The sequence below is a fragment of the Aptenodytes patagonicus genome, chromosome 26, assembly GCF_965638725.1.
Source record: "Aptenodytes patagonicus chromosome 26, bAptPat1.pri.cur, whole genome shotgun sequence".
In the NCBI taxonomy this organism is placed as follows: Eukaryota; Metazoa; Chordata; class Aves; order Sphenisciformes; family Spheniscidae; genus Aptenodytes; species Aptenodytes patagonicus.
The window spans coordinates 1,324,209-1,342,721 of NC_134974.1; the positions used below are offsets into that span (position 1 = coordinate 1,324,209).

Sequence of the window (18,513 nt, forward strand, 5' to 3'; positions counted from 1 at the left end):
CATAAGCAAAATGAAATACCTGATGCTGACCAGTGCTGGATGCCACAGAGGAAGAAAGCTTACTTAGGAGGCTTTTAGGTAAACCAAAGGATGCAAAGAAATCCAGAGGTGTCATATTTTTAAAGCAGTGTTCGGCAGTTTATGAAATAGTTGTGTTGTTTTTTTTTTTCCTAGCAGAAATACAGTTGAACAGCCCAAAACGGTGCGTATCCAAATGGTTGCACAGGGAAAAATTTCAGTTTGAGATGTTTCCATCAAGAATCATGACATCTGCACATCCTGAAGTTTTGTATTTACGTTAACAATCATGTCTCCGTGACCATGCGGTGTTTCAGGTCTGCAGGCAAAATTTTTATAGTCATAGGAAAATGGCTCCAATCTTGATGTGCCTCCATCTTCGGTAGCTCTTAGTGGTGAAATACGAAGTCTCTCTTGGATTATTTAGAGCCAAAAGTGTTGACCATGTTCTTTTTTACTGAATTTTTCAGAAATATTCTCCTGAGCACCGGAATACAGTGCTCAGGGGGCTCCTCTTCTGCAGCACCAGACAAACCTCTGGGTAGGGGAGTCTCTCTCCTCCTGGGCTCCAGGAACCTCTTCTAGTTCAGGTTTGCGCTCTGTCGTGCTCTTTTCATCAAAGTGCAACCCATCACACCAGCCTCTGGTTCTGCAAGAGACCTTAACGTGTGCCATTTAATTAAATAGATCCCAGAAGTGTCAGATTGGGAAAAAAAAAATCACTTCTTTTCAGCTCTTTTGCCAAAGAAGGATGGCCACAAAAGGATGTTGCTGTGGGGTCCTGACTCACTGAAGTTAATGTGACTAGTCAAATGACCAAATTGCTCATAAATATAATAGAGATCCACAATTAAGAATAATAATCCAGCCCTCTGATGTTCCCACACAAATGTAGATCAATTTATATCTCCTAAAATGTCTATTTCTTTTAGAAGTCGTTACAATTTCTTGCTAATGAAATATAACAATAGGGTATACAATAACCCACTATAGAAAAGGAGACGTAGGACCGGTCCTCAGCGTTGGTTTTAGAGGTGAGCCTGGAGCCCTAGGAAAGCATGAAGAACTGTACAAACCGGACTATGAGAAACTCCTCAGCAAGATAAGTGTTGGAGGCTGCTGCTGTGAGGGGACCTAAAAGTACTAGAGGACAATTTCTTGCTCAGCATTACCCAGCAGGGTTAGCTCTAGGATGAGAAGATGGGGAGAGATTTATCTGGCAAAATATTAGGCAGCTAAACCTGAGCTAGTTGCTCTCTGTTCGTTTTACAATCTGTAGGTTCTATTTGATGCAGTCATGGGTGTTTCTCCTCACCCTGAAGCAGATGTCTAACACAAGCAAACCGCACTGTACCAGTCCTTATTTCTTCCTATCATCTATAAAGCCGCCAGTGCAGCAGTATGAGTCTTGGGGGGAGAAACCGCACATGATGCACCGAGTCCGTCCAGCAAAGGAAGAGGAGCGGAAAGACTGAATGAACAACGAGGTGCTGCTGGGAGGATGTCAAGAGCAGTGCAAATCCATCAGCTCACATGGGCTTGGGACGGGAATTCCAGTCTCCCCATGTAAACACTAGAAAGGAACCAGTGCTGATGCCTGTAATTCTACAGCGGGACTCCTGGTTTCCAGTGTAAACAGGATGCACTGCTCGTGCTGAATGGGTTGGGGTTTGGTCTGGGTTTTTTATTTTTCATTTAGTATTTGTGTAAGTGATCTCATTAGGGAATTTGGTCACCTAAATATAGTCTGATGGTCACATTCCACCTCCGTGATTGGAATATCTCAGAGAAATAAAGTTTTTCTGTGCTGTGGAGCTGAGTGAGATATGATCAGGAAAAGGCCTCAATATGCTAATATGGAGTCCTGGGCCTAAATTCCACTTAAACTGAAGCCCTTTACATTGCTCTGGCAGTGAAAAGTGCCTTCAAAAAGTGTGCCACTTTACTTTGCCCTGAATGGCTCGGAGAGGTCCTTAAGGTAACTGGAGTTGTGTCCCCATTGGCACTGCCAAGCATGAATGTTGTTAATAGAGGGTGGAGAGGAATGGGTTGCGTGTATTTAATGGTTAAAAAGGTGTTAGAGAAATGGATACCTCAACAGTTTGTAGAAGCGCTGATGGCTCACTGCAGGATTAGCTGTTTCTTACCATGAGAATTAGGACATGATAGTTCTCATAGTAAATCAGAACAATTGTCCATCTTCCCTAATAATAGCTATCCATGCTCATTGCATTGAAAAAAAACCTAAGGTATCATTCAGACATTTATGGAAATAAGGAGATGAAAATATCCAAGCGTATTAAATCTTCTTTGAAAAGCAATCAATTCGGTACCTGATTTTTTTTAATTACTGTGTCATTCCCATTGGGAACCACATGACTCGGGTGTTAGGTTGAAGCAGAATTTGCTCAGGATCACATGCTTTTCCTGGAAGAGGGTTTCCATCAAAAATTAGGATGTAAACAAATATGTAAAGCATGTATAGGTGGAGCCTGTTCAGGTAGTTAGTGGTCAGGTGTCCATACCCCCGGGCTCCCTTGTTTCCGGAGATGACGCCATGCAAGCCATATAAAAAGGTTGCATTTTGATGCTCACAGCAGTTCATTTGATTTCTCCCTCACTCACCTGCATTGGTGAACGGGTAAGTCTTTCTTGGATTCATCAGGGAATAACGCGATGGCTGTGTTACTCGGTTGTTCTGGTCAAAAGACTGTATTACTGATCACAGGAGAGCTTTGCTTCTGGTGTTACTGTTCCAGGGTTTGTCCTGGAATGGGGGAGAGGATGTTCGACTCTTATTTAAAGTTTGCTCTTCCTTAAGTGGCTTGCAAATGTCCTGTCACCTCTTCAGAAACTGCGACTGTCTCTCATCATTCTTCGTATTCTATCTTCATTAATTTTTTCATACCTCATTAAGTCTGGAAATTAAATAAATTAGTGGCTGCTGCAGAGTAAGTCTTGGGACTTCCAAAGAGATGGGCGGGAAGACGCATTATCTGGAAGAAGGAATCTGCAGAATACCTGAGGGCAAAGCTGCAGGAGACATCTGGGAGAAGTCAAGATGAGGAAATGAATTGAAATAGGAGCTGCAACCTCTGGGCCAACCCTTCTTTTATGAAAGGATGGGCCTATTAACTCTGATACAACTCCAGTGGTGTACCATGATATACAGCTGGAGGATTTGGAATAGCGTCTGAATTTTTGGTCTTTGGGCTTTATCCTTGGGGATTAGTAGTTCAACGTCTATGCAAAGGGGGATGTGCTCTGTGGTGTGTGTGAGGAACTGAAGAAGTGATAAGCAAAAGATGGGCCCTGGAACGTCTGCTGATTTAATTAAGAAAATAAGGAAATGAACTATTTTCATGTTACAGCTTCTACAAAGCTTAACTGTAAAATTCAGGGTTTATGGCTGTAGTCTTCCTAACAGTGATGTTTGCAGGTTCCCAAGAAAGGAAGGAATAATCTGGCAGTGTTAGTTGCATAAGTCTGAATCCACAAATCATTCACACATGCAATTTTTTCTAACACTCCTTTTCTCAGTCCAACAGCTAACTGCTACACATGTTTCAAGAGCTCAGGTTGTGAATTGTGGCTTAAGGAGAAAGGACAAGTGTCTTGATTTTGTATCTCTCTTCTTATCTTTGTCTTTAGCTTTACCAGCACCTCAGAAGGATGTCTTGCTACGAGCAGTGCAAACAGCCCTGCCTGCCCCCTCCCATTTGTGTGCAGAAATGCAGCAAGTGTGTGGAGCCCTGCAAGACGGTGTGCGTGGAGCCCTGCAGCAGCGTCTGCGTGAAGCCGTGCCCCACGCCGTGTGTGGAGGTCTGCCCAACACCCTGTGCCACCCAGTGCACCACGTCCTGCACCACCCAGTGCGTGGATCCTTGTGCCACCCAGTGCACCACATCCTGCACCACCCAGTGCGTTGAGCCCTGCGGCATCCAGTGCGTTGAGCCCTGCAGCACCCAGTGCGTTGAGCCCTGCAGCACCCAGTGCGTGGAGGTCTGCCCCCCTAAGTGCATCGATGTCTGCATAAAGCCATGTGCCACTCAGTGCCCAACCCATTGCACCACCCAGTGCGTAGAACCCTGCGTCACCCAGTGCGTGGAGCCCTGCCCACCCCCATGCGTGGAGGTGTGTGCCACCAAGTGCGTTGATTCGTGCGAGACGGTGTGCCTGGAGCCGTGCAGCACGGTCTGCTCTCACCCATGCTAATCGCCTTAATGCACGAGCCTCGCATGCAGCCCTGATGTTTCGGTGCATTGCAATATCCATAGGCTCATGAGCATCCACGGAATGAAAAACAGGTTACAGACCCACCTGCGACGTACTGAGACCTCTCCTGACCCGGTTACCCCACGCTCTCTTTGTCTTGGGAAATATTTTTCTGAATGTTTCCAGCCTATATCTTTGCTTCTTAGGATATTTCTGCTACTGCTATCTCAGCACCTTTTTCTTGGTAACTGCATTTGGCCAATATTATTCTGCTGGGCATCTGGGGAAGTTATTTAGCAATGGCTGTGCTGTAAGCAGTTGATGTTGGAAGATGTATCCCCTTCCATTCTTTAATTCTCATCTTGTCTTTTAATGTATGTCCTCTTGTCTTTTAATGTCTATGTGTAGCAATAAAAATTGACCATCGATGGCATAATGTGTCTTCTGTCTTTCTTTCATCTCCCCGTTTCCATGTCTTTGGACCCAAGAACATCTTCCTTTAGTTTTCCTTCTAAAAGCTGTTATGGTTGTGGAGGATTTGTGCCTGCAACGCAGTGCTGTAAACAGAGAGCGCATGCATTATAACGTGGAGCAATGTCTTCTAAAACCATAAACAAAACATCATCCGGTCAATACTTTTCTGACCGATATAAAAAAAAATTAGCTTTGTCCTACTTGAAAATAATGATAGAAATTTAATTTTCACCTTTATTAATGATGGAGTTTTGATCTTTATATCTCTGGATTTTGGAGGCAAATCTTAGAAACTGTTAAAAGGTGAATTTAAGTGGAAGAAAGCCCCAAATCCAAGAAAGAAGGAATTGAAACGTTCTTGCTGGGATTTTAATTATTTCACAAAAACATTCTGATGGAGACGAAAATGGTATTTTTGATGAATTCTTCCCATGATCCTCACTGACTAAATATAGAATTTGGCTTCAGGAGATGAATCTTTTTGTGGTTCAGGAACAGGTCTGAGCCCTGCAAGATTGCAGTTGTGTTCCCAGGTTTGCTGCAGATACTTTGTGTGGCTTTGGGCAGGTCTCACTCTTTTTATCTATCCATTCCCCATCTGCAACGAGGAGAAGTCACATCCCTGACTGATAGAGTGCTTGGCATTTCGGGTTCATTAACGTCTGGCAGGCACGATAATATTTTAATTCACTTATAAATGCATCTTGTATTTTTGGAGTCATAATTTTGACACTGAAGGAGGCCCATTGTCTGGAGGGACGTTATACCCATTTAAATGCTGGGTTTCAGAGATAATGCTCCCATTGTCTTCCATACTGTGCATGTGACTTGCTTACCTCTGCCTCCATGATGGCCACACAATTTCCATGTCTGGGATGTAGAGAATTGCTATCCACCTACCATATCATTACGGCAAGGGTGGAGAACATCTAATCTAGAAAAGAAAAGAGTTATATTTAGGTGTGTGTAAACACTGTTACCAAAGCAGCTTTTAATGAAACCTTGTGTGCAGGTGTAGAGAGTTTGACAGTAGATTCCTTTTTGTGTTATTTCTGTCAACACTGAAAGGTGACACCATCAAACAGGAATAATGATAGGCAAAACATGTCGCAGTAAGGCAAACAAATTCTACACCTGAACACACCTTTCAGTTCAGATAGACAAAGCAGGGGTAGGTGGACCAGGTATTCAACAGCACGAAAATGGAGGGGGAGACTAGGAACGTGCACCTCTAACTCCTACTGTTGAATGCAAACCTTTGGGGACTCAGCAATGAACTCTGCCTCCCTAATAACTGCTTGCTGCTGCCACTTTTGTAGTGTCCAGTGCCCAATTTCAGGCATGGAAAAAGTCTTAGGAAGTCATATGCAGCTACTAATGAGATCCATCCCATAGGTTAGTCACCTATGACTGATTTCCAAGCATCTTCATCCAGCTCTATCAGCTGTGTTAGTCATTTAAATTTTTTTCTTCTCTCCCTCTCTGCTGCGAGCATTGCACTAGGCGTCGTAATCATAAACGGGAGCACGCAGCTCTGAAAACCCCCGAGGAAGTGGCAGAAGAGACCTGTTGGGTTGCGCTCATCATGCTTCCTGTGCCCGTAGGAAAATGTGTTGCAAAAGCCCTGACACACTGCTCTCCTATGCCCCTGTGGCTAGTCCTGAGCATTGCTGAGATTCTCCTGTATATTTACAACAAATTAGTGACTTTTGGTCCATGTCAACCTCGGGGTCATTAAGACCCCTGGTAAATCAGGCATGAGTGAGGGATGTTAAGCTATGGGGTGATGTTTTTTCCATTAGCACCTTCTGCTTTCCTACACGCAGTGGAAGCCGTGTCCATCATCTCTCCGTGTATCACACATCTGTAATGGAGACCGGACTGTAATTCATAGGGCTGAATGCGACCCCACAGGAATTGGGGCATTGAGGAATACTCAAGGGAGGCTTGAACTACCTTTTCCATTAGAGCTAAAGGCAATGTTTCAGTTGAAACATTTTCTCTGTTCCTTCCTTGGAAGAATTTCAAGGGAATCGACATTTTTCTGAAACACGGATCCATCCCCAGAAAAAAGAAATTCTGCCACAACTTCAGCAAGCCAAACCCAGTGTTTGTAAAAAAGAAGTTTTAGTTGTTTCACTGAAAAGCTGCGTGACAGTGCAAGAAAAAATAAGGGGAAAGCTTTCTGATTTCTTGGCAATATAAAATGTTTCATTCCCCTTTTGGGGAAGGAAAATAGAGAAGGACAGAAGCAAAACCCAAAAACACAGACTGCCAAACACAGACCTGCTGCCCTTCCCAGGAGCTGGGATGCAGCACACAGACCTCCTCCACCCTACTCGGATTTATGCCAGCTGGAGATCTGTCCTGGTGATCACAGGCAAAACTCTCAGGAAACACCTAAACTTTATGCAAACATGTTCTGCTCACTCCGGAGCGGATCTGAGCCATCTCTCAAACCTGAGTTCAGTTGTGGGATCTTTGCCCAGAGTCGGGACAAGATGAATTATTAATAAATTAGCCAGTTATTACCAGATTGGGTGTGCCTTGCATTAAAAACAACAAATCCCCCGCACCTGAAAGAGGAAGCATCTCTCACAGACCTTGACTGAAGTCCAGGTGTACGGAGGTGTCACTGGAGCAGGTTCTGGTTGTGAAAGATTCTGGTCATCAAGTTAATCTGTTGTCATCAGCTCCCAGGGCTGACTTCTGAAAGCATATAAAAGCCTCCCATTTGGGAGGCTCTTTAACCTGAGTGGCTTCTTTTTCCCTTCCTCCAGCAGTAGGTGATACCAGGTGAGTCCTTCTGTACACATTTAGCTACATAGGTGAGGGATTCTGGTGCTCCGTTCTTGGGAGACGGGGAGATTTTTCTTTCTTTTGTTTCCTCTAGTAACAGTTTCAGTTGCCTCCCTGCCAATTTTGCCTCCATACAGGTGAAAGCCATATTATGTTATTTTGAGACTTTCTGAGGCTCCAGACAATGGCTTGCTGGCTCTTTGGACCAGCAAACCCTTGTCAACCCTCATAATTTTTTTCCCAACTGGTAAGAATAACCACCGGGTATTGAGTATCAGCTACCAAAGGATGGCATCCACCGGCACCTGTTGAGCAGCTGCGGGCTGATCACTGCAGTCTCCTGGATCTCCAGGGCTCTGAGTTTCACCTCTTTGTATAAGATCGTATCATCACTGAGCAGGAGGATGGTTCACCTGCATTTAATGGCCAGAGACATGGCTCCTGCTCTGAGGCTCTCAATGAACTAAGCGGAGACAGAAGGGATTGTTATAAAACGATTTTTCTCTTTCAAAACCGTTTGCAATACTGAAATGTCACTCGCTTTCTGCTCCTCTTTGACTAGTCTTAAATATTGCTCTGAGGCTCTCCTTGAACTCAGCATACTTTCATTAAAATTTGTATTGCTTCTTAGCTTGTCAAAGCTGAAATGTTCAGAAAATAGTGAGCAGAGGGAAAGAAGGAAAACCCCTCTCATTGTTTCTTTTCCCTCCGCCTCTGTAGCTATTTACCTGTTTGGATCACAACTTTGTTAGGACGGTGCTTGCCTCTTATATTCATTTATGCTTATATACAGCTATGCCCTGAGGCCTCGGCAGCGTGGCTGATCTCCATAGAGGCTAACTGTGACGGGAGCCCAGAAAAGCGGTATGGGGCAGCTACAGCAAACTGGAGTCACCAACACAAATTTGGTCTGAACAGCAGCATCCTCAGGGATTTCCAAGGGGGGGGTGGGGTGTGTTTTTGCTGGTAGGATTAACTTTTAAAGGCTCTTCACTGTTGGTTTGATGTCAAAGCTGAAGAACTGACTGAAACTGTAATATCCAGAAAGGAGAAGTGTGTAGGGCTTAAAATAACTGAAATGGCACCTTGGTTCTCTTCCAGGGTTAGCAAAGATGTCTTCCCACCAGCAGAAACAGCAGCAGCAAATACCTTCAAAATGCCAGGAAAAGTGTCCTCCAAAGTGTGTGGAGCAATGCCAGCCCCCAAAAGGGCAAGCCAAGTGTCCTGTGAAGACCATCCCACAGCAGCAGCAGCAGCAATGCCCAAAGCAGAAGTAGCACTAACAGAAATGGCCACAAAGTGCCATGGAAGATGCAAATGCTTATTTCCCAGCTGTCCTTCTGTCTGCTGGCTCTGCTAGAATAGCTAGAAATTTGCATCACGCCTCCTTTGTTTGCAAGTAGAAATTGCTTTACAAAGAGATGCAATTCATTAACTTGGATTTATTCATCCGCTACTATAAAAAAAAAAAAAGTTGTGGGGCCATTTTATTCTGATCTTTAATTTGGGACATTCTACAATAAAATTATAAGTAACCTCATTACTTGCTTCCTGATATTTTTTTCACTTTACTAGTGTAATTCATTCCCTTTTGCTTTCTTCTATTAGCCAAAGAATTACCTTTAAACATACACTTGTATATAAGGCACACATACACAGGGACCCACACCCATTCGCCTTCCAGATTTCCCAAGGAATTATTTGTCCATATTTTTATTTCAGATAGATCCAGAAACCTACAGCTATTAACGTGATGACCAAGTAGACTAGAAATGTGAAATGTCTAGAGCAAACAGGACATAAAATAATCACAGTTTCTAGAAAGACCATCTAAATTCAGGGTCCTTTGGGGCAGAGCTGCTGCCTGGCTGTCAAAACCGGCTCAGGATCAACGTGCTTCCCATCTCAGGGCAATCTTGCAAGTTGTCTTCATCCTGAACTGGTGCAAACTGGGGAAACTCAGTTTTCTGCAAGATATAATATTCTGAAGTGTATTCTTGTGGGTCTATCAAAACAATTAATTGTGGTTTTAGAGTCTCAACTATACTATAACTGCTGAGAGGAAAATAGTCTTTGGAAGTTTTTAACGCTGAAAGGAAGCTTTGGCTTGCTCAGAACAAATAGTTTCTGTTTTAAAAGAATCAGAAAGAGGATTCAGAATGTTTCGGTTTCTCAGCAGGGCGTATTTGGCTTGGCTAATTGATTTCCAGTCAGCTGTATGGCAGAGTAGAGGAGGAAGATTATAAATACAGAAATTGTTGAGTGACATGATATTGGTGTCTGGCAGACAGACATAAACTTGCTCGGCAAACCAGAAGCTGTGTGTCTCAGTGCAATTCTGTAATCAGACGATGAGGTTGGATGTATCTAACACCCATCTAACAAGTACAGGGCCAAACTAGTGAGATTACATCGCTCCTGGCTCATATGAAGTGTGGGAAAAACTTGTTTGCTTGTGCTTGCAACCTGCCTCGTAGACATGTCCGTGCCTTATGTCTGCTGAAGGTCACAGAGTGGCTGTGAATATGTTTAAATTGGGAAGACTGACCATGGGGACAGCTCGGTGTGAGCCATGTGCCGTGCTCCGGGACGGGGTGTCTTGCTGAGAGGTGTTTCAGGGCAGTTAGTGTTTCAGTGCTATCGGCCAGCCCATGGACTGACACGGTGCAGGGACTCTTGCAGGTTTTCTAACCTGAGCACCTGGAGAGGAGCAGCAGACTCAGGGTCCTCTGCGAGCACCAGAGTTTCTGAGTCCTGATTCGCCCGGCTTTGAGCCTAAAAAAATGACTGACTGTTGCAAGCTGAGGCTCCTTTTCATCTTTTTAAGCAGAAGCTATTAAAAATCTCCACAACTTGGTATTCAAAGTGATTTTTATTGTTGATTTTCACAGTGAAATAAATCCTGGATACAATATCAGCCTAAAATAATTAGAGATAAGTACCAAACACATACGCAACAACACTGTGTGGTGAAACATGTTCCAGGGTGTAATTTAGACAGCACTGTGTATGCTTCCTCCTTTATCCTGTCTAACAGATGGAAGCCACGCCTGAGGTTAATCTATTTCAAAACATGTCTGGATTGGATTTAATCATCTGTATATTTTCCATAAATCATCTCAGCTCAAGCTGTTTCTTTTACACATCCTAGAAAATCCAAGGTGAGCTCTCTGAGGAAAGCACTGATTACTACCAATTCAGCTAAGCAGATAATTAAGAGGTGATGGCTCTTTTGTAAAAATCTATTTCCTCTAGCCAAATGGCTGTTTCTAATTGCATAAAATATTCCGCACTATGGATTCATGATTCAGAAAGTCTTGTTGCCATTGACCAGAACCCCTTAGCAGCAGGTTCTGCACAAACCTCAAATCCTATTATTAAGAGGCAAAACCCTAAATGCAAGGTGAGAGATGGCATTAGCGTACGAGGAGCTGAGGAGGAAGGCATGAAAACCAGGAGGCAGCGTGCGGGTCTGGACGATGAGCTCTAGGTCCCTAACTGCATTTGGGTTAAGTTTGAATATTTAGCTTAATGAGCTCTGGCTCGTGCGTGCCATCATGCTCTTTGGTCTCTCTCTGGGCCTTTAAAAGCCAGTGGGATGATTGGGAGAGGGCAGAAATTCAGGCCGCTGGAAAGCTGAACGCACATGCCTACCACACCGCTTGAAGCCTTGTTATCTATAGACAGTCCTGACGTGTCAGTTAGCGTATGGCTGTTAGTATAGGATAATGCTAGCGTTAGCTGGGGAGGGGAGTTGGAAGCTGTGCTTCTTAACAGAAATTCTGCAGTGAATAAAAGGGTGTTGGAAAATGACCTCTGGTTGTGAGACACGGGGAGAGGAGGTCTGGGTTTGCAATCTTCTCTCTCGTCATCTGCAAGTTACTTCTGCATGGGTGGCCACTGGTTGGGCTGCTTCACCTGCTGCTGCTCGATGGGAGGACAATTCTCTGGAAGGAAGCATTTCACTGGCTCAGGGCAGGGAGCAGGGGTTGGCACGGGGATCTCCTTGCAGTCCTGCTTCTCTGGAGGGCACGGGGTGGGCACAGGGATCTCCTTGCACTCCTGCTTCTCCTGGGGACACGGTGCAGGTTCAGGGCATGGAACAGGGATTGGCACAGGGATCTCCTTGCATTGCTGCTCCTCCTGAGGACACGGTGCAGGTTCAGGGCATGGAACAGGGATTGGCACAGGAGTCTCCTCGCACTGCTGCTTTTCTTGGGCACATGGTGTGGGTTCAGGGCACGGAATGGGGATTGGCACAGGGGTCTCCTTGCACTCCTGCTTCTCTGGAGGGCACGGGGTGGGCACGGGGATCTCCTTGCACTCCTGCTTCTCCTGGGGACATGGTGCAGGTTCAGGGCATGGAACAGGGATTGGCACAGGGATCTCCTTGCATTGCTGCTCCTCCTGAGGACACGGTGCAGGTTCAGGGCATGGAACAGGGATTGGCACAGGGATCTCCTTGCATTGCTGCTCCTCCTGAGGACACGGTGCGGGTTCAGGGCATGGAACAGGGATTGGCACAGGAGTCTCCTTGCACTGCTGCTTTTCTTGGGCACATGGTGTGGGTTCAGGGCACGGAACAGGGGCTGGCACAGGCAGCTCTTTGTATGCTGATTTCTCTTCGGGGCATGGAACAGGCTCAGGGCATGGTATAGGTGGGAAAGCTGGTGGTAGCTTGCATTGCTGTTGCTGCTGCTGTTCCTGGGGTGGACACTTGAGTATTACGACCACTGGTGTTTCTCCCTTGCCTGGTTCCACCACCGGTGTTGGCAATGGCACTGTTTTTTCTGGGCATGGTACCACTACTACTGGGACTGGTTCCGGGCAAGGTGTTGGGACTTGGACTTCAGGTTGCTGCTGTGGACATGGGACCGGCTCAGTGCACGGCACAGGCTCTTGGCTTTGCTTTGAAATCGTTTTGCTCAGGCCAGGTGGGAGGCTGATTTCCTGCTTGATTTGCATTTGATTCAAAGACATCTTTGCAGGAAACAAGATTATCTGAAAGAAATGTCAGAGTGTTATTGTGTCTGCTAAATGAACTGCATTGGGATAAGGGTGAAATGATTATAAGAAACAGGAATCAGCTGCAAGAGTAAAGTTCTCTTCGTTTGCCCTTGGTTTCCCAAGGCAGGTTGGCTCAGAAAGAATTATGATTTGCTCTTTCTTTTTCATCCTGCCTTTCAGCTCCTGCTCTGACTCTGTCTTATCTTGTTCCTCCTTTCTGTTCTGCAATGTGGGACAGCCCTGTCAGGTCTAACTGAGGTAGAGCCACTCCTTTGAACTTGGAGCTGATTTACACTTCAGAGCTCTTCCTCCTGTTGCTTAGCTCTTCCCAATGTGTTAACTCCCTTTCATTTCTGTCCTGGGGAATTGATGAGAGGAGCTGGCAAATAACAGATCTGCTGGTTTGATAGCGGTTTCAGAAAGTCAAAATAATAATAAAAAAATAACGAATGCTGAAGACAAACATTTAAAAATGTTTGGTGTATCAAAAAGTAGAAAAATATAAGTCTGGGCCCAACAGGATATTTTACGTTGACAAAACTGAAATACTTCATTTGATTTTGTCCCTTTTAAAACGGTTTCCAGATTTTACTTGGAATTAGAAACCTGAGGTGCTAAAGCCTCAAGGTGGACCTCACCAGTAAGCTGATATCTTTCTGTAATATTAAGAGTCTTTACAGTAACAATAGGCCAACTCCTCCTCTTGCTCTGGTTTCACTCTGACTTCATTGATGATGTAATCATTTGAGGTTACCTGTGGCACAGTCCTTCCAACTGTCATGGAAAGCATTAGCAGTGGTGATGCGTCCCTATGTTTCTGGATTATCATGGCCACTAATAGTACATGTTAGCTTGCATGAATCAGGATAATCAGGAGGGATTTCTTCTCCCAAGGCCAGTAATGTGCAACACGCCAAATGGGTTTTCCTAACAATTTATGAAACTGCCTCTGTTTTGTGGGTTGCTGAAGACAGGCACCAGGCTCAGCTGGCCTGCTGCTGTGTCTTTGGTAAAGCCTGCATTGCTGTTTATCTAAAGACAATCTAAGGGCACAAATAAAAGGTTAGAATCACAGAAGTGTTGATTTTTAAGTTCCCTCAACACAGGACTAGCACCAACACAGATCATGTGAGAGCGTGCAAGTTCGTTCTCCCTTCCCCATGTTGCCTACTCCTCTCAGCGCATCTTCAAAGCAAATTCATTCCTCTCTTCTACATCCTCCTAGATCCTCCAGATCAATATCACTTGTCTCTTGCTATTTTCTTTATAAGGACGTGATAAGATCGTAAGCCAAATTAATATATTGCTCTTGACATGGTTAGCATGAATGAGACAGCAGACTAGGAATACTTTCACCCTTCTTCTCCCTAAAGCCACTCATACTCCCAAATCTCTCTTTACAAAATAATTCTTCAATGAAATTGAAGTTTTAAAAATATTCTTGTTATAAATAGCAGAATCACAGAAAATAGATTTGGAAGGAGCTTTAGGAGGCCATTTAGACCTTCTCCTTCCCTGAAGGCAGGATCAGTTATACTTAAACCAACATAATTTTATCTAATCTCTTCTTCAGAAAGGGTCTAATTTAGCACTTAACTATCCTCAGATTTACACACAATCTGAATTTGCCTTGCCGAGTCATTCCAAGATTGGTTGTCCTACCCCAATGCCCAAATTTCTCTTCTTTGCAGGAATCTTTTGCATATTCAGAGGTATCAAATAAAACACTTCTTTAAAGAGTCTGCCTACATTAAGCAAAATAAAATTATAGACATCACAAAAAAGTATCAGTATTCTCTGACTTACCCAACCAGTCAACAGGGAGAAGCACGAAGTCGAGTGGATGGTGGAGCACGGAGATTTGAGAACTTTTATATGGTTTCAAAGCCCTGCCTTCTGGGAATGAGTCCTCCTAGGTAATGAGCTCATTCTTTCACAACTGCCGTTGTGCATTTCCTCCACAGACTTGTTTTACACGTAGGCATTGTGAAGAGAGGCTTTTGGTGCAGAATGTGTTTTAATCCCCTTTCTGACTAATCCGATTTAACAAAAAACTTTCTGTGTGAATAAAGGTCATACCCTCAGGTTAGTACATCCGTTGCAGACCCCATCGAGATCAGGGGTCTTGGTGTGGTGTCAACCAGTGTGGTTCCACTTCAACCCATGCAACTGAGTCTTTTCATGTCAGCTAATGCCCCCGCTTCTTAGGATGTATTTGTAGTTTAAGACAGGGGGGCTAATCTGTACTTCTTTCACCTGCTTTTCATCAATGAATGATCTAAAATGACTTTCTTGTGATTCTCTAAACTCGTGATGGATGGGTTTATTTTTTTTTCCCATGAAGATCTTCACAGATTTCATTCTTCTTTCATTTCAGAACCGATAATTTTGAATGCATGTTATTTTCCATGGTACAGAAGATACAGCTCCCACCCATCTAAATGTGACAGAAGAGGGAACTGAGTTTATCTCCATGTATCATGTGAAAAGTAAAAGGATTTTTTAATAGTATACAAGATTTATCACATCCAAATGGAATTTGGACACTGGTCTCATTTAGGTGCCAGAATGGCATTTGAAAAGATGTTTCAATCTGCACGTGAAATAAAGGGAGCTTGAAGTGTATACAGTTTATTCCCTAAGCATTATTCCACGTAAAAAAAGTTTATTGAGTGAAAATACCTCGCTGATTATTACCCTCAAAATCTCAGGGAGCTATCAGGATACAAGCCAAACAGTCCTCATTTCTGATGGTAGGATTGTTTTCAGCAGCGGAGACGACGCGTCCCACACAGAGGTGAATTTCATCATATTTGGTTGTCTTGGGACTATCTTTGTCCTATCTCCACCATTTTACCAGAGCTCTTATCGGAGCACGCACTCCAGATGCAATCGTTGCAACAGGCTGAGCTGGTACCCATCACCGGTTGGGATTTCTGGGCTGCAAATATAAGAAGCTGTTTCTAGCTGTGGTGTAACTTCCTCTGTTAATAATCGTTTGGCAACTGAAGGACAGAACACCTGAATTTTAGGCCACATCTTCTTCTCCTATAGTGTGACTTCATGCGTGCAACTTCCTTTCTTACCTCATGGCAGGTGGGGCCCTGCCTTGCTGCCTGCCTGGCTGGCTCTGGAAGCTGCTTAGTTTTAGTCGCCGGCCTTTGCTAGCGAGGGGAATATCCCAGCCCAAGCCCTAACCCTGACGCAGGCCTCGCCTGCTGCTCTGCTGGTACAAATTGCAGTCGTAGCTCTGCTGAAGGCAGGAACTAGGACACTTGCCAGCAGCGGAGAACCTGCCTGTCTGCTTTCTAGGTAGCATCACGCTTCGCGGTTATCAAAATAGCCCTTCTGCTGAGCTATGCTCCTGGAATATAGCCCTTCAAAGCAGGAAGATAGAGGGAATAAGCTCAGACTCATTAAAAAAGTGGGGTTTATCATTGCACTTGTTGGCCTGAAGAGGACAGAGCAGCTGAGTTCAAAAGGAGACAGTGCATTTCATTAGATCAAACGCTGGATATGAATATTTGTGCAATATCCACAAGTGAATATGCAGCTTCAGGTCAGAGCTTCAGTAACCTTTGTTATGTCCATCAATTAGAGCACCTGAGAGAAACAGGGCACGTAGCACTTGTGGAGCAGTGTTGAGGCACTGTTACAGGCTGTACAGCCATGGCTCTGTGTTGAGACATTGCTTTTATTTAAGCAAGCAGTGAGGTTTCTGGAATATTTAGGTGTCAAAATTCCAGCCTCAACTTGCAACATTGAGTGATTAAAGAAAATCACTTTCCATAGCTGGAAGTGAGACGGCCTGAACCCTGTCTGGAGATCACAAGGTGGGGCTGTCCTGACCTTAAACACTGGTTTGGATCCAGATCTGGAGAGGCTCAGGGAGGTCACTTCACATCCAGTTCAGCAACCTCAGCAGAAAAATGATGGTAATTATCATTGAAGAGGCTCTGAAGTCAGCCCATGGAAAGGGAATGAATGTTTTTCTCATAGTAGAGGTGTAATTGCTTTCCCTTTCCATGTGAATTGCACAAAGACTATTTTTAGAGGCAAATGCCATATTCAGTGAAACCTGCCTTACTGAAACTTTTAGGAAACTACGGGAGAAACGTGCTTTGAGTAAGGTGGCTTTACAGTGAACGTGGAGCTAAGCAGCTCCTCAGCTCTCACCTGGTGGAGCCCAGCTCAGCTCCCAGTCGATACTGAAGTTGTACCAATAATTCCAGGGAACATAACACCACAAGTGAGAAAAATACTGGCCTGAGCCCAGCCTTCCTAGACAGAAAATGCTACTCTGTCTCCCACACAGCTTGGGTAGGTGCTGTGCTGCTATCAGCCCATCAGCGGCCTTGCAAATGCTGATCAGGTAATTAAGTCCCCAAAAGTCTAAGATGCCCTGGGAGGTATGCAGCAGTTATGCCAGCAGCTCCGAATGGAGGTCTGTAGCTGTCAACTTTATGTGGTTTATCACTGAGATGGGTGTCTCAATATCTCTAAGGGCCCTGAAGCTGTATTGCTTCAGTTTGAAAAAAAGGGTCAGCTTTTTTAGAAGTGAAGACCGCTGCAGAGAACCTCAGCTCAGGATGTGAAATGCTCCCTGTGATCCTCACCTCATGTCTGCATGGATGCTCTTTGATCTTTCTCCGTCCAGTATTTTGAACCTTTTTGCACAGAGAAAACGATCTGAGGAAACTATTGCACTCCTGCATTTCATGTCTGGTGTGATTCAGAAGTTGCTGAACTGGATCTCCTAAGACATGGCTTGCCCTGATGGCTTAATTAGACACTGTGTCATTAACACCCCATCTTGTTCTCTATTATTGTGTCTGTCATCATTTTAGGGTGGACATCTTGATTAACTCATCTCACAAGACAAAAGACATAATTACCTGTTACTGAATCTCCTAGTATCGGTCTGTCTGCCTGCGAGTCCAGTCACTAAAGCATCTTCTCTCCTAGTGCTGGACACTGAGTGTCAAGTCATGTTACAGAAGACGAGAAGCTGGTCACCCACAGGGATGGCCAAATGCTGTAGTATCCAGGTACTGGATATGAAGTATCCATGCTTCAATATTTTTTTTTTTTGCCTGTTATTTCCTGAGTGATTCCTCTTCTTTTTTGCTGCAATACAGCACCTGAGCTTCCCAGGAGCCAGAGAGTTTCCTATTAAACCTATATCAATGGATCAGTTTAACAGCTCTCAAGAGACGCACATGGCTGAATCACCGAGTTAAGTCTGTGACTCTGCATTCATAGTTATAAAACCTCTTCCATAAATTCGCCAACCTTCATCTTAAAGCTTGTTCCATATTTTGATTCCAGTTTTCTGATTTGGCACCCTGTTCCAGAGTCTCCCTGCACTGCTTCTTGAAAATCTTCTCCTAAATCCCTGCCTAAATTTATTCCTAACTGCTTCTGCAGAATTACAGTACTTCTCGAGTACAACAGATTGCCCCATTGAAAACCCATTGGGCACAACAGGAACACGTTCCACTCAGCCATCACATCAAAGAGCCTAATTCTCAATTGTTTCATTCATGCACTCGAGCTCAGGAATGAACTTGTTGGAGGTTAGCCTGTCATCAGCCTTTTCTAGCCCATACACCAGGACGTGCAATTGTAAAGTAGAGCAGCCTGGGGGTCACCCTGGCTTTGTGCTCATCTTTGCAGCGCTGCTGCTGCTGGAGAACAGTGAGCTGGGGTACAGTGCCACGTTTCAGGCTTCCCTGCCCTCTTGGAAGGGGACGAAATACCAGCTTGCTGGAATATCAGCTGCATGGTGGTCAGGCAGGTGCCTGGTGCAGCAGGGAGGTTCTCGGGGCACTGCTTGCATTTGGATTAAGGTTGCTTTATGCTTCTAAAGAAGTCAGAAAAGACCTTGAATGTCCCTGAGGTTCAGGCCCCACATTTTGAATTTCTGTGTGAATTTGCTGCCTGCATTATTTTTGTTGTTGTTTCTGGCAGGACTGAAGCCATGGGGCTTTAGAGCAGAGC

General features: G+C 44.6%; 1 protein-coding gene across 1 annotated transcript; it reads right to left on the bottom strand.

The window, feature by feature from the left end:
• Positions 1 to 10,359: 10,359 nt before the first annotated feature.
• On the bottom strand, positions 10,360 to 14,345 carry LOC143171099 (uncharacterized). The gene is made up of 2 exons (XM_076359862.1): positions 14,320 to 14,345; positions 10,360 to 12,507 (listed from the first exon to the last, which is right to left on the bottom strand). The coding sequence occupies exon 2, from the start codon at positions 12,484 to 12,486 to the stop codon at positions 11,386 to 11,388; it is 1,101 nt and encodes a 366-aa protein (XP_076215977.1). The 5' UTR covers positions 12,487 to 12,507; positions 14,320 to 14,345; the 3' UTR covers positions 10,360 to 11,385.
• Between the last annotated feature and the right edge of the window lie 4,168 nt (positions 14,346 to 18,513).